The sequence below is a fragment of the Mirounga leonina genome, unplaced genomic scaffold (genome assembly GCF_011800145.1).
Source record: "Mirounga leonina isolate KUSES-001 unplaced genomic scaffold, KU_Mleo_1.0 Mir_128, whole genome shotgun sequence".
Classification (NCBI taxonomy): Eukaryota; Metazoa; Chordata; class Mammalia; order Carnivora; family Phocidae; genus Mirounga; species Mirounga leonina.
Window position 1 is genome coordinate 4,316,489 of NW_023270320.1, and position 26,041 is coordinate 4,342,529.

Here is a 26,041-nt window from a genome sequence, read left to right on the forward strand (position 1 = left end):
CAAATAAGGTCACTGTCCTAGGTTCCAAGTGGACAATTTCTGGAGAGACACTATTCAACCCAGTAGAAGTGTCAGGGGATTATTTTCACAGCTGCACTAAACTCTTTCCCGAACTTCCATGTTTTCAGTAGCCAGAAGTTAGCTGTACACTCCCGGCCTTTTCTCACTGATATTTAACATATGAGAAGCACCAATTCAATGGGTTATTCACTTCACTCATGATAGTTCAATCAAATAAAGCCTAAGGAAACCCTGGTGCCGAGATCTGTGTAGTTAACAAATTGAACCTTAATCTGTCCTTCTACAAATTGTTCCTGACTCCACCTTGCTTCTATGCTCTGCTATCTGAGACAGGAGAAGGAGGCTACAAAGGCTCAATTTGCTTTGGTTGAATGCTTTGCATGGGTACCATACACTCTGATATAATTTGCTTAATATGGAACAAATGTTCTTAAAGTTTTATCCACCTTTGGTACTTTTCTCTTGTTTTCCTGCACTTAAAGATATTTTCCTATTTTTCTTCTTTTTGTGTTTCTTTGGTCATATTAGAGACTTTATGCAGCAGGAAAATAAATTCTTAGGTTTAGTTTGCCATCTTCATAAACACTGAAGGCAGTCTCTTGCATCTCTTACAGGATTTCCAATCTTGTGCCTGCACTTAGCAGGCATCTAGTAAGTACTTTTAAATCCATTAGTGTTTGTAGATATTAAATATATTTAAGTCAGTGATGGAGAATTTGGGAGAATGGAAAACCTTTCTTGTATCTCTGAAACCTCATGGCACTCCAAATTGGTGGGATTAAAGCTCATGGAGAAGAGACTAGAGGGAAGTATAAATATATATTGAACACTGTTGAATGGCAGGGATTTAGGAAGTCATTTAGCCCTTACAACAATTCTATGAAACCAGAACTTCTCCCCTTCTGTAAAAAAGGAGGCAGAATTACAGGGGTGAAATAATTTCTTTACAAGTTGGATAGCTACTTTATGATAAAACCAAGATTCAAACTCAGGTCTTCCTGAATCAGAGTCTATATTTTCTTGTTGCATCTTCTTATTATTACTGTGGGATACTGTCAGTGCTCTGGGGACCAAGAAGTTTCACTCTTTCTTACTCACTCTTGGAAATATTGCTCCTCTTACCAATTATTTCTGCAGAACCTACCAACCTGACTTCATAACTCAGTAATTCTCTTGACCCAACTATTCTATGAGACCCCGATGGTAAAATCAAGGGAGAGGAGCACTAACCATGTGACATGCAAGGAGGACACTGAGAATTTCATTGCTTACCCTTCTCCAGCTAGAGCTTATCCATCAGCTTACCTATAATTCCTAACCAGACAGCCTCCCTTCTCTAAACAAATATTTGTTCAGTGCTTAATATGTTCCAGAAATTGTTTTGGGCAGGCTCTGGGAATTTTAGGGAAATGCGTGTGTAATATGATGTAATATCATTCCACTCTTCAGGAAAGGTGAGGTAGCTTTCTTGGTAATTTCAATGGCAATGATGGGTGTCCCTGGGTCCACTGACCCACTATCATAATGCTGGTAAAGATATGTGGTGTGGGGTTGAAAATAGGATGGTGAGAAGAACTTAAAGAGAAAAAAAGAAGAACTTAAAGAGAAGAATAAAAAAATATATACCTTGTTCACTCGAGCTTGAAGCTGGTGACTCTCAATCAAATGAGGGAGTTCGTTGGCAATTTCCATCCAAGGCCTAAAATGATCTGGAAGTTCTTTCTGCATTCAAAATGGAAACATCTCAGTATTTTAGACCTCTTGGGGAAGCAGCCTGCGGGAGTAGCTGCTTACAGATTTCAGTTTTAAATTAAAATTCAGGTCAGTTCAGTTCAACAAGTATTGAGAATTCACTCTATGCTGGGCCCTATGCTAAGCATTGCAAACACACAGATGACTGAAATACAATCCTTGGGCTTAAGGAGCATGTGGTCTAGTAAGGAGAAAAAAAATGTAGTCAGATATATCCCAGTGCAGTGTAATATGTTCAATTACTGACATGTGTATAAGCTTAAGAACTTGCAAAGAAGAGGAAGTTGTTAATTCTGTCAGCAGTTGTGGGAAATTAAAGGGAAGTATTTGTAGAAACATGACAAGTGGGGCCAGTGTTAGAGTCTGAAAGTGACTTTGCCAGGGGGAAGTTTGAAAATGGGAAGGCAGTAAAACAGAAGACATAGTGGATATAGAGATAACTATGATTCCTGGGACTACAGGTGACTCAGTGTTATTGGAATATAAGCTCAGGAGAAAAAGTGATTGATGATGAGACCAGAAAGTCAGATCAAACGTGCTTTTTAAAATTACATAAGAATTTTCTTTTCATTTAGTTGGTAACATGGTTTGATTTGAATTTTAGAAAGATAATTTTGTTTGTAAGATTTGAAGATATAAGGTCAGATTAAGAAGGCTTTGAAGTACTATTTGAGGACTAAATTTAGGCAATGACATTGAATTTACAAAGGAAATATTCAAGAAATATTTGAAAAGGGACACCTATGTGATCCAGTTGGTTAAGTGTCCAACTCTTGATTTCAGCTCAGGTCTTGATCTCAGGGTCATGATCTCAGGGTGGTGAGATTAAGCATTGAGCTCTGCACTCGGCTAGGCGGAGTCTGCTTGTGTTTCTCTCCCTCTACCCCTCCCCCTGCTTGCACTCTTGCTTTCAAATAAATAAATAAATCTTATAAAAAAGAGAAATATTTGGAAAGTAAAATTAAAATGATGAGATGATTAAATTTAGAGGTGGGGGCTAAGGGCAAGATGACTTCTAGTCTAATAGCACTGCCTGTGCTGGACCCAGGGTTTAGACAAGTAGAACATAGGCTGAATTTCAGCAATCCTAACTCCATCCCAGGAAATGACACACTATACCTATTGTTGTAAATAAACTTATATTGGAACATAGTCACACTTGTGGGTTTACATATTGTCAATGGCTGCTTTCACAATACAGCAGCAGAGCCTTGGGTAGTTGTGACAGAAAAATTGTATGGTATGCAAAACTTCAGGTATTTACTATTTGGCCCTTTACAGAAAAGTTTGCCAACTCCCAATCTATCCCTATGGTCTGGGCCTCCTTTTTCAGAGTATAAACTGTGCAGCTGAATGTTGTGTCTCTGGGTTAAGAAGGAGAGGCCGTAAGGATGATTTCCAGGTTTAGGAAATAGGTTACTGAATGTAGCGATTGGAACACAGATTGAAACAGAAATGCAGGGGGATGTCAAAGAGAAGGCATAAAAATCGTGAATTTATTCTTCAATATTTATAGCCTAAAATGTCTGTGGAATGTCAAGATATGGCCACATACCGGGCAAGTGCATTTGCAGTTTGAAGTTCAGGATAAAAATTAGTATTAGAAATGCACAGTTGGGAGGCATAACTGTGGTTAAAAACTCCATATGTAGTTAAAACCACAAGAGTGTATAAAGTCATTCAGGAGAAGTCCCAAAGTGAACGGAGAAGGCCCAGATCATCTCACTGGGGAATAGTGACAAAGCAGGCAGAGGAAGTGAATCCAGCAACACAGATCAAAATGAGGTTCAATGGGCCAGAAGAGAATCATCCTACAGAAATCAATATTTTAGAAGACATTAGAAGACATCAAAGAAGGGACTCATCAGAAGGTCAGGCGTATCAGTAGAAAGTTAAAGGAAGATTGTCTCCTTTGGAAAAAAAAATTAAGGTACTCATGTATATCAGTCTTTCTATATGTAGAAAGTTAGGTCAGGGTCATGGAAGCAGGGTTCAAATTTTAGTGTGTTGAGGAAGTGAGAACATAGAGAGCGAAAGCGTAAATTTCTATCTTTAGGAGAGCCTTGGGCATTAGCAAGGAGGCATGTGGGTTTGAGAGCTATCTCAACTTTAAAATGAGAACCTTGAGCAGTTTAGTCTTGAAAGAGGAGACTTTGAAGATAAAGGACAGACAGGAGTAACCGCAGGCAGAATGTCACAGAGGAAGGCGAACAGGGGAGTAAGAGGCCAAATGAAGCATCTGGCTTTGAAGTGATAGGAGGAAGTCTGGAGTTTGAGGAAATTTGCTCTTTATGAACTCAATTTCTCATTAAATGGGAGTGAAGATCAGGTTCTATGAGTTGAAGAAAAGGGTTGGTGTTTAATTATAGAAGGAAGAAGGAACAGGAAATTAAACATAAAAATACAAGCAGTACCCTATAATATGCCTTATATTATGTACGTTATACTATATTATAATGCTATATAAGACCCAGTGCAGTTTGAAAAGTGTAAGTTTGGAGAGGTATGGAACTATAAGTTACCTATGAATCACTTGTTGGAGGTGATCCCCTGTCAGAATCTGAGACAAAATTGGGTTCAAACTCCTAATTAATTCATAACCTGGGTGAATCTAACGTTCAATCCACAATCTCTGAAAATTAGACTTTATTTAATCCTCTCTTTTTTATCTTTAAAACCGAATCAGTTCAGGACAAACTGAGAACCCCCTACTAGCTTTCACAACAAATCAGATTATACCAGCATCATATTATTTTTATTTTTGCTATAGATTGAGATGTCATGGAAAGAAAATTCCATCACACTCTGCTCCTCAGGTGTTCCTTTTTTTTTCCTTTAAGATTTTACTTATTTATTTGTCAGAGAGAGAGAGAGAGCACAACCAGGGGGAGAGGGAGGCAGAGTGAGTAGCAGGTTCCCTGCTGGAGCCAGATTTGAGACTCAATCCCAGGATCCTGGGATCATGACCTGAGCCAAAGGCAGACGCTTAACTGACTGAGCCACCCAGGCATCCCATCCTCAGGTGTTCTTCACACAATACCCCTGCTTCTGGGAAGAAGTCTACCTTGCTTTCCTGCTCTTTTCCCTGGGAGAAAAAGTTTATAAGCATGGTAGTATAACCTTCCCCAGCAGTGCTCAGCAGTAGGTGCAGAATTGAAGAGGGCTGATAATTATATTGACACAAGTTTGGGGATTTGCAGAGTGGTGGCAGAGTTGAGAATATTAGCAAGAATAAAGGGAGAGACGTCTATGGTAAACGGACTCTGAACTGGCAACTTGTTTCTCAATTGTATGATGCATATATATATATTTTTTAAGATTTTATTTACTTATTTGACAGAGAGAGAGGGTACAAGCATGGGGAGCAGCAGAGGGAGAGGGAGAAGCAGGCTCTCCACGGAGCAAGGAGGCCGATGCAGGGTTCAATCCCAGGACCCCGAGATCACGACCTGAGCTGAAGGCAGACACCTAACCGACTGAGCCACCCAGGTGCCCCAATGCATATGTTTTATGAATAAAAACTGAATACAATTTTACAGAGACAATGAAATATAATCTTCATAAAAGAAAAATCAAAGATGCAGAGTCATAATATTAAAAGGGTCCTTTTAAAGTGGGTTTTTAAGGGGCACCTGGGTGGGTCAGTCGGTTGAATGTCTGACTCTTGATTCTGGCTCAGGTCTTGATCTCAGGGTCATGGGATTGAGCCCCACTTGGGGCTCCGCGCGCTGTACAGACTCTACTTGTCCCTCTCCCTCTGCTCCTCCTCCCCCACTCTCTCTGTTCTCTCTCTCAAATAAATAAATAAAATCAAAATAAAGTGGGTTTTAAGAAGGAAAGTTGTAACCAAATCATCACCTCCAGCCTTCTTTCTTTGATGCCTAGACAGGAATCCTATTCTGAAAATTAAATGAAGGCGTCCCGGATTTCTGCTTTCCTCACCTGCATGGAAATCCTTACATACTACCTTTTGCCTTCAGCTAGGCTGCAGTGGAGTATTTCCTTTTTCTTTTCCCTTAGATTCCTAGAGGAATCTCTGCCTTCCTCCTGTTTTTTCCTCTCCTTTCTTTAAAAAGAGGGAAACAAACCATAAGAGACTCTTAAAAACATAGAACAAACCGAGGTGATGGAGGGAGGTGGGTGGGGGAGGGGCTGCCCAGTGATGAGTATCAAGGAGGGCACTTGATGTGATGAGCACTGTCATAGTAAGTGATGAATCACTGAATTCCACTCCTGAAACCAATATTGCACTTTATGTTAACTAAATAGAATTTCAATAAAAATTAGAAAAAAAGAAAAAAAATCAAAAGTTCTAATGTTTGAGTTTCTGTATATCACCCACAAACACAAGAAAACCATGAGCTTTTGCAATCATCTGGGCTCTCAAAGTGTGGTCCCTAGTCCAACAGCCTGGGAACTTGTTAGAAATGCACATTCTCAGGCCCCACTCCAAGCCTACTGAATCAGAGACTCTGGGGTGGGGCCCAGCAGTGTGTGTTTTAGCAAACCTTGCAGGTGAAGCTGATGTACTCCAAAGTTTGAAAACCGCTGATGTGGGGACCTTGAAAATGATCAAGAAGGGGAGAAAGGATTTTAAAGATATTTCATAATCTATTAAGAATGTAGCATTTCTTTTTAGCTTTTCCTCTAGAGACGGAAAAAATTGAATTGTTAATTATTTTTTCATTGTCAGACTTTTTTTTTTAATTACAAGGTAGGGGACAGGATTAGCTGATGAGTTTTTCATGAAATAGCACCCTTTTCTGTCAGTTCACACATATCTAGCACATCTGTTTTAAAACTTGTATGGCATTCCAGTATTCTATTAATGAATATTACTAATTGTTTTTGATTTTTCACTATTAAGAAATCTGAAATGGTCATCCTTATACATGTAATTTTGGATATTTTCTTATTATTAGAACAAATTTCTGAAAGTGGATTTGCTGGATTAAAGATTCTTCACATGGAAAGGTTGAAAACTGCTTCTTGATTTTCTAACAGAAAAATTACATAGATTTATAATTGTAATTATAGTATGTGATATATAATGGGAGTACCAGCTTAGCTTTACCAAACTTTTTTTCATTTTGTTATGCTTTTTTTAAAAATTTTATTTTATTATGTTATGTTAATCACCGTACATTACATCATTAGTTTTTGATGTAGTCCATGATTCATTGTTTGCATATAACACTCAGTGCTCCATTCAATACGTGCCCTCTTTAATACCCATCACCAAAAACAAATAATACATTATATGTTGGTTTTTTTTTTTAAGATTTTATTTATTTATTTGACAGAGAGAGAGATAGCGAGAGAGGGAACACAAGCAAGGGGAGTGGGAGAAGGAGAAGCAGGCTTCGCGCTGAGCAGAAAGTCAGATGAGGGGCTCGATCCCAGGACCCTGGGATCATGACTTGAGCCAAAGGCAGAGGCTTAACAACTAAGCCACCCAGGCGCCCCTGTTATGCTTTTTAAGATAGGATATGTATTATATTATTGTATTAAAATTCTATAATTATTTTTTTAAAAGATTTACTTATTTATTTGAGAGAGAGAGAGAGTGAGCACACAGATGGAGAGGGAGAGGGAGAAGCAATCTCCTCGCTGAGCAGGAAGACTAATTCGGGGCTCAATCCCAGGACCCTGGGATCATGACCTGAGCTGAAGGCAGATGCTTAACCGACTGAGCCACCCAGGCGCCCTATAATTATTTTAATATTTAATAAACTTATTAACCTCACAAGAAATATACCTCTTTTGGAAATGATGATTAAAAATAATGCAATCAGGGGCGCCTGGGTGGCTCAGTCATTGGGCGTCTGCCTTCGGCTCAGGTCACGATCCCAGGGTCCTGGGATCGAGCCCCGCATCGGGCTCCCTGCTCCGCGGGAAGCCTGCTTCTCCCTCTCCCATTCCCCCTGCTTGTGTTCCCTCTCTCGCTGTGTCTCTCTCTGTCAAATAAATAAAACCTTTAAAAAAAAAAATAAAAATAATGCAATCAATGTTTATGGTAAAAGTCCAAAAGCACCAAGTTTATAAGGTGGAAAGTAAAAGTACCCTAATTCTCATCCTCCCATCTAGTAATGACAACACTTGCAAGTTTCTTATGTAGTTTTCCAGAAACTGTACATGCTATCATACTATTGTGTACATTTACAATTCCATGGTTATTAATGAGTTTGAATATCTTTTCATATGCTTTGATCATTGCATTTTGTGTAGGTGTGTGAAACAGATATTCACAACAGGGTAGTCAAATGGACCAGTATTTTCATTTATGCCATTGGGTTTTTACATTATGCTTAGAAAGTTCTTCTCATCCCAACCGTATTTCTTTTAGGCTATTTCTAGTTTAATTGTTGATGCTTACATCTGTAATCCATCTACATTTGCATTGTACATGTTATGGGTTAGAACATATTATCTCAGGGCGCCTGGGTGGCTCAGTCGGTTAAGTGTCTGCCTTCGGCTCAGGTCATGATCCCAGAGTCCTGGGATCGAGCCCCTGCATCAGGCTCCCTGCTCCGTGGGAAGCCTGCTTCTCCCTCTCTTCCCCGCTTGTGCTCTCTCTCGCTCTCTCTGTCTCTCTCAAATAAATAAAATCATAAAACAAAAGAACATATTATCTCATTTCCATCTTGAAATAGAGCTCAGAGATGTTGGATGGCTTTCTGCTTTCCTGAGATTACACAACCTCCTCTGACTAAAGAGTTCAGTGCAGTTAATACCGCCTCAGAGTAAACACAGGGAGAACGGTGGACACAGGGGGATAGAAGATGGGTGTAACTGGATAGGAAATTGAAATTTTGTGTGTTTCTCTTACTCTCATTCCAATAACTGGAAGATCCAGGACTAGGATGGACATAGATAATGAAATATTTGGCCTTCTTTCCTTTATAAAAACCAATTTCCTATTTTATGTTATTCTTTTGCTAGACTTCCACATCTATCAAAGTATAATTTTCAAAAAGTTAAAAAAATTACTGACACAAATAGAGAATGTATGTCCAAAATACATTTGGTCCTTAATGAGGAAATCAGCAGGATGGTAAAGTTGGTTCAAAAGCACTTGTTAAACTGGGTATTCACAGAGTTTTAAAAAAAGAATGTTGAAATCAAATTATTAGGCTTAATAATAACAATGATCCAGTTCATGTCCATAACTTTAGGGGTATATCTTCTACTCAACAGAAATTAATTGTAGCTTTTTGTACAACAATCAAGTTAATATGTAACCTTATAGATTGGGCCATAATCAATAGTAAGTAGCATATCAAACAAAGGGACAATCCTTAGACGAATAAGTAATTCTCAGGTGAGACTGTTAGGGCTCCAGGATGGTATTAAATGAACGCACAGCCACCCTTTTGCTTTATTATGGATAATTTTTCTCAATACATTTATAATATAAAATAGAGTAGACTTCTAAAAGGATCTATCTTATAGGAATAATAAACTCTTTTAGATTAGCACTTAGGTTAAGTTAACTAAAACTTCTGGTTAAGAAAATAACACGGAAAGTTTAAAAATAAAAGTTTGAGTAAAAATAAACCAGGGAAATATCAGCAAAGCTGGATGACAATATGAATATTGTAAAAATCAGAATTTAAACTATCAGACAGATTAGAATTTGAAGCAGATGGCTATAAATGAAATAAAAGATTTTGTGTCAATGGAAAGCAGCAATCTGACATTGCAGCAAAGTCAAGTGAGGTGAAAGAAATTACCGGATGGCTTAAGAGATAGCTAAGCAGCATGAGGGACCTTGTAGGCTACACCAAAACATTTGGTTTTGTTCTAAAGAGTAGAAAGATAATTTTAAAGATTGGAGTGAGGAAGCTGGATTTTCCTTTTAAAAAATCACTCTGACTGCTGTGCAATGTGTTGTATAGCTGGGCAAAAGTGGAAATGAGACAAGGTAGAAGGCAATAGCCCAAGGGAAAATAATGATGGATTACACGAGGGTGGATAGCTAGGAAATACATTTCAGAGATAAAGCTGAATCCACTCATTCTCAGATGAATCATTTGTGACTAGTGAAGATTATTGTGAGGCTCAGGTGAGAAAAATGTAGTTAAGGTCAACACAGGCAGAGTACCAAGTGAGCATTTACTAGATAGTAACTACTACTATTATATATTATAAAGGGGTTATAATAGGAAATAAGAAAAACTCAACTCTTAATGAAATACAGGAATGAATTGAATCACCATTTCAAACACTAAAAGATCTTTTTTTTTTTTATCTAGAAGTAGGAAACTTAAATGAATCAATAAGGATAGAAAAAAATAGAAAATGAAGTTAAAAACTTACTAAAATTTCTCTAGTCTCAAGAGGTCTCAGGACATATTTATTTTCTGTGTGGAGCATAGAAAAAAATGAGACAGCATCTAATGAATCTTATGAAGATAACAACTTCAGGATAGTCCTTGAAAGAATAACACTACTGTTATTTATGAATAGAAAAGGATAATCCTGGGGCACCTGGGTGGCTCAGTCGGTTAAGCATCTGCCTTCGGCTCAGGTCATGATCCCAGGGTCCTGGGATCGAGTCCCACATCAGGCTCTCTGCTCAGTAGGGAGTCTGCTTCTCCTTCTCCCCCCACTCTCTCTCTCAAAAATAAATAAAATCTTAAAAAAAAGAAAAGGATAATCCTTAAATAAAATATTATCTAACTGAATTCAATAGTATGTCAAAAGACCAATCAATTTTGAGCATTGTTGTGAGTATATTTTAACATTAGACAGTTATTATTATGCATGAAATCAGGAAAACCTAGACAAAGAATACAGAAGATGTTTGGAAAAAATATTTTCGTAAGCTGCTGGAGGACATACCAAAGTATGGCTAAAACGCTTTGAAAGAGAAGGGACTTGACAATAAATCTTTTCTTTACTTTTTTTTGTTTTCATTTTTGTTTTTTCCCCTGAGGGATGGTTAAATAGATTTGAGACGGAAGCTGAATAGCAATGGATAGCAGCTCCCATAGAGAGCAGTTCACCTTCTCAGGCCCCTCTCTCCACCTAGAATGGGAGCACGGTCATTCCCCATAATAAACACGAGACAAATAATAACTTTTAATTGGCACTAAAGTAGTCTATCTAGATGCCCATATCTTTTGTTTTGGTCTTCTATTGTATTCTAAGCATCTACCTACGTGCCCTTAAATGTAGAAAATAGAGAAAAAATACTAAGTTGAAACAATGAATAAAACGCCAGTAAAAAAAAAAAAGAGAGAGAGAGAATAGTAAATCCAGATAAGGTCATTAATTTGACACTAGAGAGAGAGCAAATGGTTGGCGGTTAGAAAGTAGGATCAGAAGAGTTCTAAACAGCTGCCCTCAAAATTAGTTAGTGATGAAAAGATATTTTCAGGAACAAGTAATGGAATTTTTGTGTAAATGGTTTGGTTTGAATTAAAACATCAAGGGTGGAACAGACACACAAGTTTTATGTATCAGTTTTATTTATGAGAGGAAACTGAAACTAACCCAAATGTCCAATGCCATTTATTTATTTTTATTTATTTTTATTTTATTTATTTTATTTTTTAAAGATTTTATTTATTTGACAGAGAGAGACACAACGAGAGAGGGAACACAAGCAGGGGGAGTGGGAGAGAGAGAGGCAGGCTTCCCGCAGAGCGGGGAGCCCGATGTGGGGCTCGATCCCAGGACCCTGGGATCATGACCTGAGCTGAAGGCAGACGCTTAACGACTGAGCCACCCAGGCGCCCCTATTTTTATTTTTTTAAGAATTTATTTATTTATTTACTTATTTGAGAGAGAGAAAGTCCAAGCAGGGGGAGCAGCAGAGGGAGAGGGAGAAGCAGGCTCCCCGCCGACTAGGGAGCCCGATGTGGGGCTCAATCCCAGGACCCTGGGATCATGACCTGAGCCGAAAAAAGATGCTTAACCCACTGAGCTACCCAGGCGCCCCAGTCCAATGCCATTTAAATTGCAGTGTTATATCATGCAAATGGAATTTGATGAAAGCATTAAAATTATGTTATTAAGACTGATTCATTTTAGGCAAATGTTTATTTTATAGCATCGGGTTAAACATGCAGAGTGCAGGTTTGGATATACAACAGGATTACAACCTTACAACTTTGCAAACACACACACACACACACACACAGTCACATACCCAAACATACACACCCTTAGGTAAATTGCCCTCAAACACCAAAGGTATTTTGATTCTGTGGTGGAGCTATGAATAATGTTTTATATATTTTTAAATTTTTCCAATATTTATTTAATATGCTTTTATTAATTATGTAATAAAATAGCCACATTTAGAACATTTTTCCATAAAATCATTTATTGTGGCTAATGATAAGCCATCATACTTCAGTAGTCTCCCAATTTCTAAAGATTAATAGTAAATAAACAGTAAAAAGAAATGTGAAGTAAAATATCAAACAGTGGATTGTCAATTTATGGGATTTATTAATCTGAGATTATATGTATTTGAAAGAATTTAATCAATAATAAAGCCATACGATTATTAAAAGTAGTTGGGAGATATTCATGGCAACTATGTTTCAAAATCAAATTAAGAAGCATAGTTTGATAAATATTGGCATAACTATGGTATGAAATGGGATCAAATATTCTATTTCAAATTGGTCATGATTTAGAAATTTTGGGCTGTATTGTCCTAACTTACCCTGTTGTCAGTAAGCCCCAGGGTCTGATCTGGCCTAGAATTGAGTTCTAGACCAAAACCAGAGTGTCAGAATTATAAGGGGCTTTACAGATCAGTAATATCTAACCTTTACTGATTTCTTACTTTCATCCTTGCTGCATACCCATGAAGTGTTATCCTCACATAGAAAAAATCAGGTTCAAAGAGACAAAACACAACTTGTTAGTTTTAATACTGGTTAAGAGCTTCAGCTAGAATTCAAACTCAAATCAATACGACTAGTATAGAGCTTGCCTATGCCATTAATCAGAATTTGTCATTATCAATTATCCACTGTTTCTTAACTAGAATTGTTTTAAAAGAAGAAATATCATGGACTGCAGAGAACAATTTCCCAAAGATCCAAAGACTTCAGCTGGAAAAAAAAACGAAGAAAGAAACTAAAATCTGATTTTATGGAAACATCTTTCAATTGCAAATTATCATCACAACATGAAATTTTTGTTTTTATTTCCAGTCAGAGAATAAAAACACAGTCAAATTTCTTGGTACTTATGTGCTTTCAAGAATGTGTCTTTGCTCCTCTTCCCTCTTCCTACTGCAAAGGCCACCATTTCAGCAACATGGTTCTAGCATATCCTTTTACGTTTCTGCACAAGTCACTTCTTTCCCATGTAACTGTGGTCACATAATTACTGCCCATATGATGTTTTATCATATTCCAGCTTTCCTCTGACCTTAAAGGTACAATTTTACAGCAGAGGATGTGACTTTTCTTCAGAATATCGAGGTCATTTGGTGAACATGAGCTAACATTATGCTGACAAAACTGGTCAATGATATTTAACTGTCCCTTGGCTTATTGACCATTTGATATCTTGCACTCTGCTTTTCATTGTCTTCACTGTCCCATGCGTGTGTGGTCAGGTCTTAGGACAATCGTATTTCTGGTTGCTCAGGCCCCTCTCTATCTCTAATGCTTTATCTTTTCATCTCACTCCCCATGGTGGATTGAATGTATGCCTCCACCCAGAAAGGAAGAAAAGAAGGAAAGGAGGGAGGAAGGAAGAAAGGAAGGAAGAAAGGAAGGAAGGAAGGAAAAAACAAAGAAAGAAGAAAGAGAAGAGAAAGAGAAAGAAAGAAAGATAGAGCCACTTGGCAACTGTGAATGTGACCTTATCTGAAAAGAGGTGTAGTTTAGTTATGGCTCCAAGGACAAGTGTCCTTAGAAGATACAGGAGGAAGACACAAAGAAGGCCCCGTGGAGATGGACGCAGAGAGTGGAGCCCTGGGGAGAAAGGAGAGGCCAGTAGGGATTCGCCTGTAAAGCCTCGGGAGGGAAACTAGTCTGGCCGACACCGTGACTTCAGACTTGCTCTCCAGCGCTCCGTGAGAATACATTTCTGTTGTTTTAAGCCACCAAAACGGTGGTAATTTTGTCACAGCAGTCCCGGGAGACTAACAAATGCCCTGGGCCTCATTTTGAATGAAAGGAGCATATTTGTCTTTTCCTGCTTTTTTCATTCTTTCTTAGCAACCGTCAGCTGGTCTCCCCGTGTTGTTGCATGTTTCTCTGCAGCTGAGATATCCTGCACCAGAAAACTCTAAGTGGCATATTGTTTAAAACTCCAGTTTCCAGAGGACTGAGGACTGTCTTGGCTATCCTCCAGTTTCCAGAGGACCGTCTTGGCTATCCCTGCTTCTAATTCCTTATCTCTGTCTGCCAGTTTCCCCTTTGGCTCTACTTACCTTTCTTGGTTCCTTTATTTTTTTTTTTTTAAGATTTTATTTATTTGAGAGAGAGAGAGAGTGAGAGAGAGTGAGAGAGAAAGAGAGCATGAGTGTGGAGTAGGAGCAGAGGGAGAAGCAGACGCCTGCTGAGCAGGGAGCCTGAGGTGGGGCTGATCCCCGGACTCCAGATCATGGACCTGAGGCGAAAGCAGAAGCTTAACTGACTGAGCCACCCAGGAGCCCCCCTTTCTTGGTTCCTTAATTTTGGCATAGAAATCCATACCCCATCCAACCTCCCTACCCCCAAACACATTTTTCCTTATTGACCTACTTTAACTATTACATAATGTGATCTCTTTGTCTCTCTCTCTCTACTATATTACCATCACTGCCTCAAATACCCCTTCAACATGATCAGGCTTGCCCTGGAAATTAGGGGAGGTGGCAATAATTTCTCAGGGAAATATTTGAATATTTCCTTCCTACAACTTCTGTCTGAAAACTACAGCCTCCAATGCTACAAAATAGTACTGAGGCAATTATTCTTCTACTCCTCCTTCTAAGCATCTGGAGTCCACTGCTTCCACCAAGGGTTGTGAATTTCCACAGGACAATATATGTATCTATTTTCCCCAAATAGTTATTTGATTACTATAAAGAATAAAGTTCAATAAACTATTGGGACTTCATCACAGTGAAGGAAACAACAAAACCAAAAGGCAGCCTACGGAATGGGAAGCACTCAGTATTGTCAACAAGAGACAAACTACGGAGAGAGCCCAAATGTCATTGACTAATGAATGGATAAAGAAGATAAAGAAGATATATATATACACACACAATGGAGTATTACTCATCCATCAAAAAAAATGAAATCTTACCATTTGCAATGACATGGAGGGAGCTAGATTGTATTATGCTAAATGAAATAGGTCAGTCAGAGAAAGACAAATACCATATAATTTCATTCATATGTGGAATTTAAGAAAGAAAACAGATGAACAAAGGTAAGGGGGAAAAGAAAAAAAGGAGAGTAGGAAACAAGCCTAAGAGACTCTTATTGATAGAGAACAAACTGAGGGGTGATGGAGGGAGGTGGGTGAGGGGTGGGTTAGATGGGTGATGGGGATTAAGGAGAACACTTGTTATGATGAGCACAGGATGTCATATGTAAGTGATGAATCACTGAATTCTACTTCAGAAACCAATATTGCACTGTATGTTAATTACCTAAAATTTAAATGAAAAAAAAAGTTTCAAAAAAAAAAGAATAAAGTTCCCAACATCGCCATGAGTATTGGCACCAGTCCTCTGCTCCTGCTCCATGGCACACATACAATGTCCCTTTTCCTTTTTTTAAAAAAAAAAATTTATTTAAATTCAATTAGCCAACATATAGTATGTCATTAGTCTCAGATATAGAGTTCAGTGACTCATCAGTTGTGTATAACACCCAGTACTCATTCCATCAAGTGCCCTCCTTAATGCCCATCACGCAGTTACCCATCTCCCCACCCATCTCCCCTCCAGCAACCCTCAGTTTGTTTCCTTTGTGTGTGTGTGTGTGTGTGTTTTGTTGTTGTTTTTGCTGGAGGACCAGTTAGGGGTTTATTGCCAAACAGTGAGAACTTCTGAGCCCTGGACAAAGATCATCTTTGAGAACGCTGAGCCATCAGAAGCACCGCCAACCTCATTAGGACTTTTGGCAAGAATAGTTCACAGGCAGTGAGGAATGTGCACTTCTCTAGGAGATGTGTCGTGTCTGGTTCTGAGCCACCATTGACAATTCTTTCCTCCATCCCTTATTTCACTGGGTTTGATAAGATGGTGATATTCCTTTTTTTTTTTTGCACATAAAATATGTTTAATAAATATTTTGATCAAAATTAAACTAAGAAAGAACCCCAAATAAATAGTAAGTAATGCTACCAAAACAATCCAGAAGAAAAGTAAAGTATGATAAACCAATAGCAAGAACATTAAAACTATGTCTAGGTAAGATGACCATGTCAGGGAGTCCCCTCTGTCTATCCAAACCTACAAATTAACCTTGCAAACTTGCTCAAGTTCTGTCTTCTCCAGGAAGCTTTCCACATCACTTCTGGTATGCACCAGGTTCACCTCTGAACTTCCAATTCTGCCTTCTGCCCTTAAAGCTTCTCTTGTCCACAACAGCTTTAGTCCCTTCTACCATTGCCTACAGGTCATCCTGTAGACCCTTTAGCATTATAGTCCACCTCCTTCAGCTAAATTCCCCTTCAGCACTAGAATCCTTTTGACAGAAAGCACACTCCCAGCCATTCCAGATGGGAGACCTCATGCTCCTGCCTTCTTTCCATTCCTGCCGGTGGCTTTACCTCCAGGCTGTTACTGCTTCTCCAATACCCGCCACCTTCCAGACTTTGCCTTTCAGAAGTGCCTCCCCACCACCCCTCTTCAGAACCTGTTTAACAAGAGCTGGTCCGATCACATCTTTTCCCTCCTCTGAGGGAAAGCCCAGCCCAAATTCCAAAGAGGATTAGAATGCAGGGACAGCACCTGATTCACAACTGACCTCAGCTCTGAATTCCTTGTCTTCTCCCTTACCCAGTGCTGCCCTTCCTTCAGGCCAGGTTCAGCAAAGCTTTTCTCTGATTAGGAGGTTTCCCCTAAGGGCAATCTTGTCGCATACTCTGTGATTCCACTGACCATCCTGTCCTCCCTGTTAGAGAAGCACCCCCAGCAGACCAGAACTGCAGGAGCAGGACTGGATTTCTCTCACATGCCACCAGCACCCACCACAGTGCCTGAAAACAGCCCGCTCTCAAGAGGTCCTTGGAGCAGGAGTGAAAAGTGAAGGGTGGCTATCAGTGGCCTTTTTTGTGGCAGCTATGCTTTACATTTGGTACATTTGGAGAGAGAGTGATTCTAATTCCATCACTTCTTCATTTATGAGACACTTCTGGATGATGCCTGGGAGCTAACTCTTCAGTTCAGAACTGTTTAAAAAAAAAAGGAAGGAAGGAAGGAAGGAATCAAGCGTTTTTCCTGCCCTTGTAAGAGTGGTAGATCAAAATAAATAGTTGACAAGAAGTTTATGTTCATAGAAGCATCCTTTGGTTTTGTATTTGAATTACTTCTGAGCTCTACTCAGTGCTTCTTGTAGCCATTACAACTTTACTTCTATAACCAGCCTCTCAAGTGTAGACCTTCATCTCTCACCTGGACCTGCACTGTCCCCAATGCATTCTGTAGCTTCCAAGCACCGAGCCACTTAAACTAGAGATTCCGAATTAACTGTTGGGGTGGGGCTGTGGCATCAGTGATTTTGGTGTGCAGTCCAGGGACTGCTGCTCTAACCCACCCTGCACTTAACATTCTGCTGGGAAAATATTCAAACGCCAGTTGGGTTATGAAGGATGTGAGATCCAAATTCCTGAGCCTAACACTGGAGATCTCTGTTCCATACCAATCTAATCTACGGCTATAATCTACCGTAGGCCCCTCCTTTCCTGCCAAATTGATTTCCTTGTATTTTTTATGTCTGAAGAAAAATTACTTTCCACCTCCCTCCACCCATACACTCATACACAGGCACAGGACACATGACCTGGCAAAGGATTTTTGTGGCGTATTTATGGACAGGAGTCTGACAGATACACATTTTCCACACTAAAACGTTAGCCCCTGGAAATATTTGAGAGTGGATAGAAACAGTGGGGTAGAGTATTTAAAACGAAGCCAGTCCCCTCCCCCAAAGCCACAATATTTGCTTATTCATTAGCTTGACTGTTTTCTTCAGAGAGACTTCGAGGGAAATACTCATAGTAAGCATCTAAGCTTGCTGAAAGAATATCTTTGGGATAGTTGACATGACAGAACAGCTCTCCCATCACTTCCCTTTAAACTAAAGGAAAGCAAAAGTCAGTGACAGACTGTGGCCTCTTTGTGGCCTTAGCAAAGTCAGTGACAAACATTTCCTAATTTGTGATCAGTTTCAACACATCTGTTGCCTGGTACCACTGGTGATAAAATCCCTCCTCATGGATGGAGCAACCTGGGGCAGCTTCTGATTAAAACTTCCTCCTCTCACCTCTTCCCAGAAATAGAGATGTTTAAAATTTTCACACAAATCAAAGGAAACTAAAACTGAAACACAGAATCACATTTTCAGAAATCTGACCTATGACTACTCTAAAGGAGGCCCGGTTTGCCAGGGAATTTTTTTATATGAAGTCAGAATGGAAATTTCTTCTAAGGGGTTATCCATCACGAGACAGGGGAACTCAGTCATTGTGGTATTATAAAGTTACATACTTTATAAGATTATTTTTCCTCTGCTTAGTGTATATATTTAATCTCAGTAAGAGTGTGTTAGCCTTTTCTTCCTTGTGAACGAGGGATGATGGGAATATTCCTGAATCAAGTTTTACACACACAATGGAGTTTGTAATGAGCATTGGACTGAAGGTCAGGAGAATTGCTTCTAGTTTTTCACTGGATTTATTAAAATGTTTCATTCCACAGGAATCCAGTGGGAATGGCACTAGATCTCTATCCACTCCATGTGAAAACAGGGTCAGGCAATGCTTGTGATTCACACAGGGTTACAAGGGTTAGTAAGTGCAAGTCAGGGTGACTGACACATTCTGGTTTGCCCAGGACTTTCCTGCTTTAGCCCTGAAAGACCCACATCTTGGGAATCCCTTTAGTCCCTGGCAAAAGCAAATTCTTGGTCACCATAGTGGCAGTCAGAGAATACAATCTGTACTCTGGGCTACAACTCTACTCTCTGTAACTCCCTGAAGTTATTACTTCTAATGTTCCAGTTACTTGCAGACCTGTGGCTTGTTCTCTCAACTAACAGCTCTACAAACAGCTTTTGGGACCGATGAATAGATGATATCTTCATCTGTATTCCTCAAATACCAATTGAAAGTAAATAAGCATTAGAGGGGGTTTTCAATAAAAGCTCATTGAATTCTAGACATTATTTAATCACAGTTAAATGACAAATTAGGCTTATGGGGTGGGGAAATTGGATCTATTAAGTTATTGTAATAACTACAGTATTGGACCCCTAGATTCTCACCCGAGTAATTTTGGCCCTTATCTATGATGTAGTAGGAAAAAAAGATGTTAAGAGCCCTGAGTACTAGCTCTGCTTTCAACACTAATATGACTTTGGCAAGTCACTTCCTTCAAACTTCAGCTAGCTCAAATATAAAAAGCAGGAAGTTGGGACCGATGGTTTCTATGGTCTTAACATTCTAGGCTTTGGACCCCATTTGGTCTTAACATTCTAGGTCTTAACATTGGTCTTAACATTCTAGGCTTTGGACCCCATTCAGAGGGTGAACAGTACTGTTAAAGGTTAAGTGATGAAACGATTGCATTACAGGTTGTGTCTTCAGTACAATTAGGAAACAGGTATTGCTAGTTCTCAAGGGTTACTTCCTCTTCTCAGCAATGTCTGGGAATATCTGATTCCTCCCACCAAAGCCCAAAGGACCCACAGCCTCCAGTGTTCTTTTTGTTCTCCCACTAGCAAGCCAAGATAAACTGATTTGCTCCCTTAATTGATCTATAAGTTCTGTCTTTTCCTTGGTAACTACAGATTTGCTCATAAGTTTACTGGACTGAGTGGATGACAATCTATTAAAAACAGCTGGCCTTAAAACATTCCGTTTGAGCTGTGCTGTGCTGTCACTTTTCTTTTGTTCATGATTACACAGGTATTTAGATCACCTGTCCCCTGACGACCACATAAATTAAGCAGACAAAAGAAGGAACAAATCAGCATCTCAAGAAACCTATTCTGCCCTGGTCCAAGGCTCTATACTTACCAGAGGATGTGGAAGAAGAAAGCCATAATCTTCAGAAATGTGAAATCTTCCTAAAGATAATAATGGTGTTGTCTTCAAATTCTGACTTGGACGCTCCATAATTTTGTTTGAAGTATCTACACTAAAGCCTGAGTTCCTGAGCTCCCACTACCCCAAATATATCAAAAATCCAGGGTAAAGGAACTTCAGAATAGTATCTTCCCGCTGAAGTTAATTCTGCAGTGCTTCAGCAACAGAGAAGGACCTTGGTCTGAGGTTGAATTCTGACTGCCATGAACTTTCTCTGACACAAGGCTGAGTAAACAATAAGAAACTGCTGATTAAAACAAACAGGTAAAACCACAGCAGAAAACAAATTTCTCCTTTTTTTTATTTTTTCACACAGGTGTAGTAAAAGAAGATTGGTTTTAAATCCAGACACAAACATGTTCTCCTTTGGAAAAGGAAAAATGAACTAGAATTTTGGTCATGGCTGATCCCAAATACCCTGACAGTAACCTGGTCCACAATGACTTTTGACACACTGGGTCTTTATCCCAAAGGAGTAAACTATTAAAACTGGAAGTTAGTTACATTTAGACAGATATTCCAGTGGTTGGTGTTGACTGGCAAGGAGAGGAAGACTCTAAATGCATGTCAGAACCTCAAAGGGTTCTGAACAACAACATACTCTAACACACTGAACAACATACTCTAAAATACAATTGCTTTGATTTTCTTTAAGAAATAATATTTAATCATTTTTCAAAATCTTTACTCACAACAAGGAGACATACATATTTTTAAGTTTAACGAATGAGGTAGTGGATGTTAACAGACTTAAGAGCCTGAACAGATGATTTGATTTAACCCTCTACCTTTACCCACCATCTTTTAAGAACCTACCACTAAGATAGGTGACTTTACCTATGAAGTACCTACTAATTTTACTGATTTCACAGATTAGTAACTGGGGCACACACATGTGAATAACTCTGTCTATTGTCACTCCACTAATTATTGGCAGAGGGAGGACTAGAGCTGAGACGTCTTGACTTCCAAGCCATTGTTGTGTTCACCAGATCAGGATACCAGGCTGTCTGTTAAAAGTGCTATTACGGTTTGAATTCACTTAACTATGGAACCTATAACCCAGTTATGAGTTCCAGGCCATAGATCTGCACTATGGAAATTCTGAAGATTCTGCCTTTTGCCGAATGGACCCTGAACTTGGGTCATAAAGTTGTAAACGAATTTATTTGATATGCTTTTTTTAAAAGATTTTATTTATTTATTTGAGAGAGAGAGAGAGAGAAAGAGAGAGAGAGAGCACACATGCACACAAGTTCGGGGAGGAGCAGAAGGAAAGGGAGAGGGACCAGCAGACTCCCCACCAGGCAGGAAGCCCTCCCTGGGGCTCCATCCCAACACCCAACACCCAGAGATCATGACCTGAGCCAAAGTCAGACACTTACCAACTGAAGCACCCAGGTGCCCCCCCCAAACAGATTTATTTGGAAGCTAATTTATCTAAACAGAACTTCCCTTTCCTCCCTTTCTCTAAGATAAATAGAAAAGCTAAGGTGTGCTTGCGTGCCTCAGGGTTGAGTGTGGGACTCTTGGTTTCTGCTCAGGTCTTGATCTCAGAGTGGTGGAATTGAGCCCCAAGTCCAGTTCCAGTGCGAAATCTGCTCGAGATTCTTTCCTCCACTCTCTCCCCCCCTCTGCTCCTCCCCCTACCCATCACATGTGCTCTCTCACTCTCAAATAAATAAATAAATAAATAAATAACATCTTTTTAAAAAATGCTAAAAGCAGGACGTTCTCTGATCATTCTTGGACAGTTCCCATGGAGGGTTCAACTTTAAAAGTTGTATGTCAAAAGCAGCCTAATTGATTTATGGTTCATCAAACACCTGGGAGCCATTTTCAGTTATCTACTTTCCCTCAACCCAATATCCAACCAGTCTTAAGGTATTGTTTCCTATGCCTTCTAAATGCAATTTCTCAAACTTTATATGTTTAATCATCTTGTTCTCGCCTTCATTTTTGGATGAAAAGAAGTGCCAGTTATTTTTGTTGATGCTAGTCATGTTATTTTGCATCCATTCCCTCTGCACCCTCTCCAGAATTTACTGTAATGCTGTAAAAGCATAGACTCATAAAATATCAGAACGAAAAAGGAACATTATAGAGTACATGATCTATAGAGTACATTATAGATTACATTATAGAGTACACCCTCACTAAACATATGAGAAGCTTGAAATTTATGGCAGTGAAATGACTTGTCAAATGTCATCCTGGGAGTGCACATAAGAATTGGACTGGAGGTCTGACTTGCTGCCTCTCAGTCCGGAATTTCTCACTGTTAACTCAGCCGGGCCTACCTGCTGAGTAGGAGTGTGAATTTCTATCACCTATCTGCTATGAGGCTTTTGAACAGGTGGCTTAAAGTTCTGAGCCTCTTTGTCCACTTCTGCAGGAAATAGTAACATTTATCCCAGAAACATTTTGGGATAAATAAATGAGAAACCATTAAGTGAAGCACTTATCAGAAAACAGTAAATGCTATTTTTCTCATGCTCTTTTCATCTCATTCTGGAAATCCTTTTTTAATATGTTTCTCTGGTTTTCTTTCCTATAAAAATTCTGATTATATCCTTTTTTATTTCAATCCCTGATTCCTTTTTTTTTTTTTTATTTTGGCTCTGAACATGTACATATTTGTAGTGTTATTACAACTATTCTCCACTTCATTATGCTTATGTATTTCCATCTGATCTTGGCCATCAATTCTATATGCCCACATTCCCAACTCTGAATATTCAGTCTTGAACTTTCTGGCTCCCAAGGTTTAGATCTTATGGTACTTGTGGGTCAGTGAACATCTCAGGTCCTACCTGAAAATCTTTCAAGTGCTCCTTACTGTGGGGTGCCTGGGTGGTACAGTCGGTTTAACATATGACTCTTGGTTTCAGCTCAGGTTTTGATCTCAGGGTCAGGGTTATGAGATCGAGCACCACATGGGGCTCTGCACTCAGTGTGGAGTCTGCCTGAGATTCTCTCTCCCTCTCCCTCTGCCCCTCCCACCATGCTTTCTCTCTCTCTCAAATAAATAAATAAATCTTAAAAAAATAAAGAGCCCCTCACTGTAAATTAAATAAAGTTCAAGTTTTATTGATCTGGCATTCAATAATGTCCATTGCCTGACCCCTTATCATCTTTCTAGCTGTGCAAAATTCTACAATCACTTTGGACTTTTTCATGTCCCATTCAAGTTCTTCCTGGTTTGACAGTTACTAACACATTCATCTCATCTTTTCTGTTTAGATTGTAAGCTTATTGAAGAATTCATACCCAACTTTGCATCTTCCTTTAGCAGCATGTGTCCAGTGTCTGGTGCTCAAGAAGTGTTTGTTAAATGAGTCGTCTCTCAGAGTCTCATGGTGGACCCCATATTTTTAGAACCAGATTCTTGATGCCAGGTACAAGTTTGTACTGGCCCCGCCCCAGAGACTTACCCTGCCCTAAGGAACATAGTGGCCACACACTCCATGAAGCTCTGCCTGGCATCTTTCTTATTTACTAAGAGGAAGTCGGTGAAACATAATTGTGCACAGGAACTTCCTCTCCTAAGAGAAAGGTTTGGAATTTCAGAGCCTTGGGTTCTATAATTAGCTTTCCCACCAATTATAGTAGTATCAGTGTGCAACAAGGGTTCTTTGTCTTTCTGGGTATTAGGGCCTTTTGGAAATGGAACGAGGGGTATTCAGAAAAGGAAAACATTCACAATTGAAATTTTTAAGATATCATTTATATGTTTATTTTTTTTAAGATTTTATTTATTTATTTATTTATTTATTTATTTATTTATTTAAGTGCGAGAGAGGCCACGAGCAGGGGGAGGTTCAGAGGGAGAGGGACAAACAGACTCTGTGCTGAGCATGAGCTTGATGTGGGGCTCAATCTCACGACCCTGAGATCATGACCTGAGCTGAAATCAATAGTCGGAGGTTTAACCGACTGAGCCACCCAGACTCCCCAAGGTATCATTTATATGTTTCATGGTGGCAATTTCAGATATACTTAGTCTCAGTTTCAAACTGATAAAGTTCATCTGACTTGTCACAAACAATCAACCCAAACAGTGCTGGTACCCTGGGACTATTCCTGCACAGTTCATTAATCCCTTCTTTGTTTGTAAATTCAATGGGACTTTTCATTCCTCTCTGATGAACCATGCAGAAATCTAGCATTATGCCTTTTCTTCTTCTCTTCCCCCCCCCCCCCCCCCCCTTTTTTAACTCTCTTCTCTTCTTGACATTTGCTAGGACATCTGTTCCTTCTGGTTTGATTGTACTTAAAAATAATAAGAAAAAAATAGTAGTTAATACTCACCGATTTTTCTTGTGACAAGTCTTCTTCCATGAATTATCTCATTTAACCCTCACACAGCCCTGTGACTTAGGTCCTATTATTCCCATAATTCAGTTGAAGAAACTGAAGCTTGTAAAACTTCAGTAAAAGCCTAAAGTCATATTTTTTGTTAAGTGGTGGATTCAGCATAGACAATCTGACTTTAAAATCACCCCTCCTGGTGCACGCAGGGGAGGGCGCGGGAGGGGGTGACGGGTTGTGTGCACGTGGGTGAGGGGGCGAAGAGGGCGTGACGGGTCAGTGTGCATGTGGGGGAGGGGGTGCAGAGCGGGTGACGGGTCCGTGTGTACGTGGGGTGGGGGTGCAGAGGGGGTGACGGTAGGGGAGCACGCTCGGAAGGTGAAGGACAGAGACCTGGGCAAGCAGCAGGGAGAATGGACAGAAAGGGGCTCAGCACAAAGATGGAGGAGGGGCGGGTGACGGAAGGATAGACACCTGAGTCATATTTGTTTTTTATCTTCTACGTTTATAGTGTCACACTCGGATTATGAAGACTCAGTAGTTTTCCCCTCTTTGTTGTATGCTGAAAATATTCTTTGGAACTTAATAATTTTCCACTCTTTCAATGTACATTTGTTAAGGATAGTGATTTTTATTTTTTATTTTGGTATCAGCAAAGTTTTGTTTAAGCAGTTTGTCTAATAATCCATTTTCTTTATGTGATCTTTTAACCTTGTGGGCTGTGAACTGAAGTTTCCGACAAAGTATGTGCTCCTTTACTCCTTTCTCAGTGAATGTTCAAGGATGGGCTGAATGATAGGGATGTTTTGTTCTAACAAAGCCCGTCTGTTCAGGATGAATACATCACATAGAGCTGTTTACATGGGTGGCTATCCTTCATGATTTCCAGTGCCAGTAATTAGTTCTTAACTTCATATTTTCTGAGAGTCTAATGTGATGTTTGAGAAAAGAGAACTGCTTGAGATCATTATGATTAAAACCATGAAAGAGAAGTTGCTGAGGAGTATGAGATACGGCCTGTAATCTGTGGAGGTAGGGCTGGGAAGAGAAAGCCTATTCCTGTGAGGGTACTGGTGATTGCATCTGGCGGCTTCTGCTGACCTCCTTGCCTGTCCCAACACACATGAACAGGGTTCCAGGGCAGTTGGGTAGGTGAGGACCAAGACTGTTTACACTAAGCACAGAACATAGGTGTCTCTCCCAAGAAGAGGGGCACCCAGTGATGTGTCCTGAGCTTGGGGAAGGAAAAGAAGAATGCAGAAGGGGGTTAAAGAACCAGGAGTGGGTGGGACATTGGGAAGCTCCAAAATAGAAGTGAAAATCTCTGCCTGTCTTCACCTGGAGATTTATGCTCAGCAGGTACTAGCAGTGTCTTCAGTGTCTGATTTCAGTCACATGCCCACTGCTGCCAAGTGACATGTGGGTTTCACTAGGATAGGAAGACTTTCTGAAGAAACAGAAAAACCAAACTCTGGGTCTCCATGTTGAAGTTTATTGTCGATGCAAGTTCTAAAGAAAAGATTCAAGGCAGCCGTTCTCCGTTTCAAAGGGGAAAAAACACTCCATTGATATTATAAAAATCTAATAGAAACCGAAAGAAGAAAAGGGAGATCTGCATATAGATGAGGGCAGGAGTAAGCAGTAAAGGAGAACAAGACACAATTACATCAAC

General features: G+C 39.6%; 1 protein-coding gene across 1 annotated transcript in view; it reads right to left on the bottom strand.

Annotated features, from left to right (window-relative positions):
• IDO2 (indoleamine 2,3-dioxygenase 2) overlaps positions 1–20,364 on the bottom strand; it is a 59,181-nt gene extending 38,817 nt beyond the window's left edge. Inside the window, exons 1-2 of the mRNA XM_035003982.1 lie at positions 19,990–20,364; positions 1,648–1,743 (exon numbers count right to left, since the gene is read on the bottom strand). Coding sequence (XP_034859873.1) covers positions 1,648–1,743; positions 19,990–20,088 — 195 coding nt within the window. The 5' untranslated portion in view covers positions 20,089–20,364. The remainder of the gene's footprint in view (positions 1–1,647; positions 1,744–19,989) is intronic.
• Between the last annotated feature and the right edge of the window lie 5,677 nt (positions 20,365–26,041).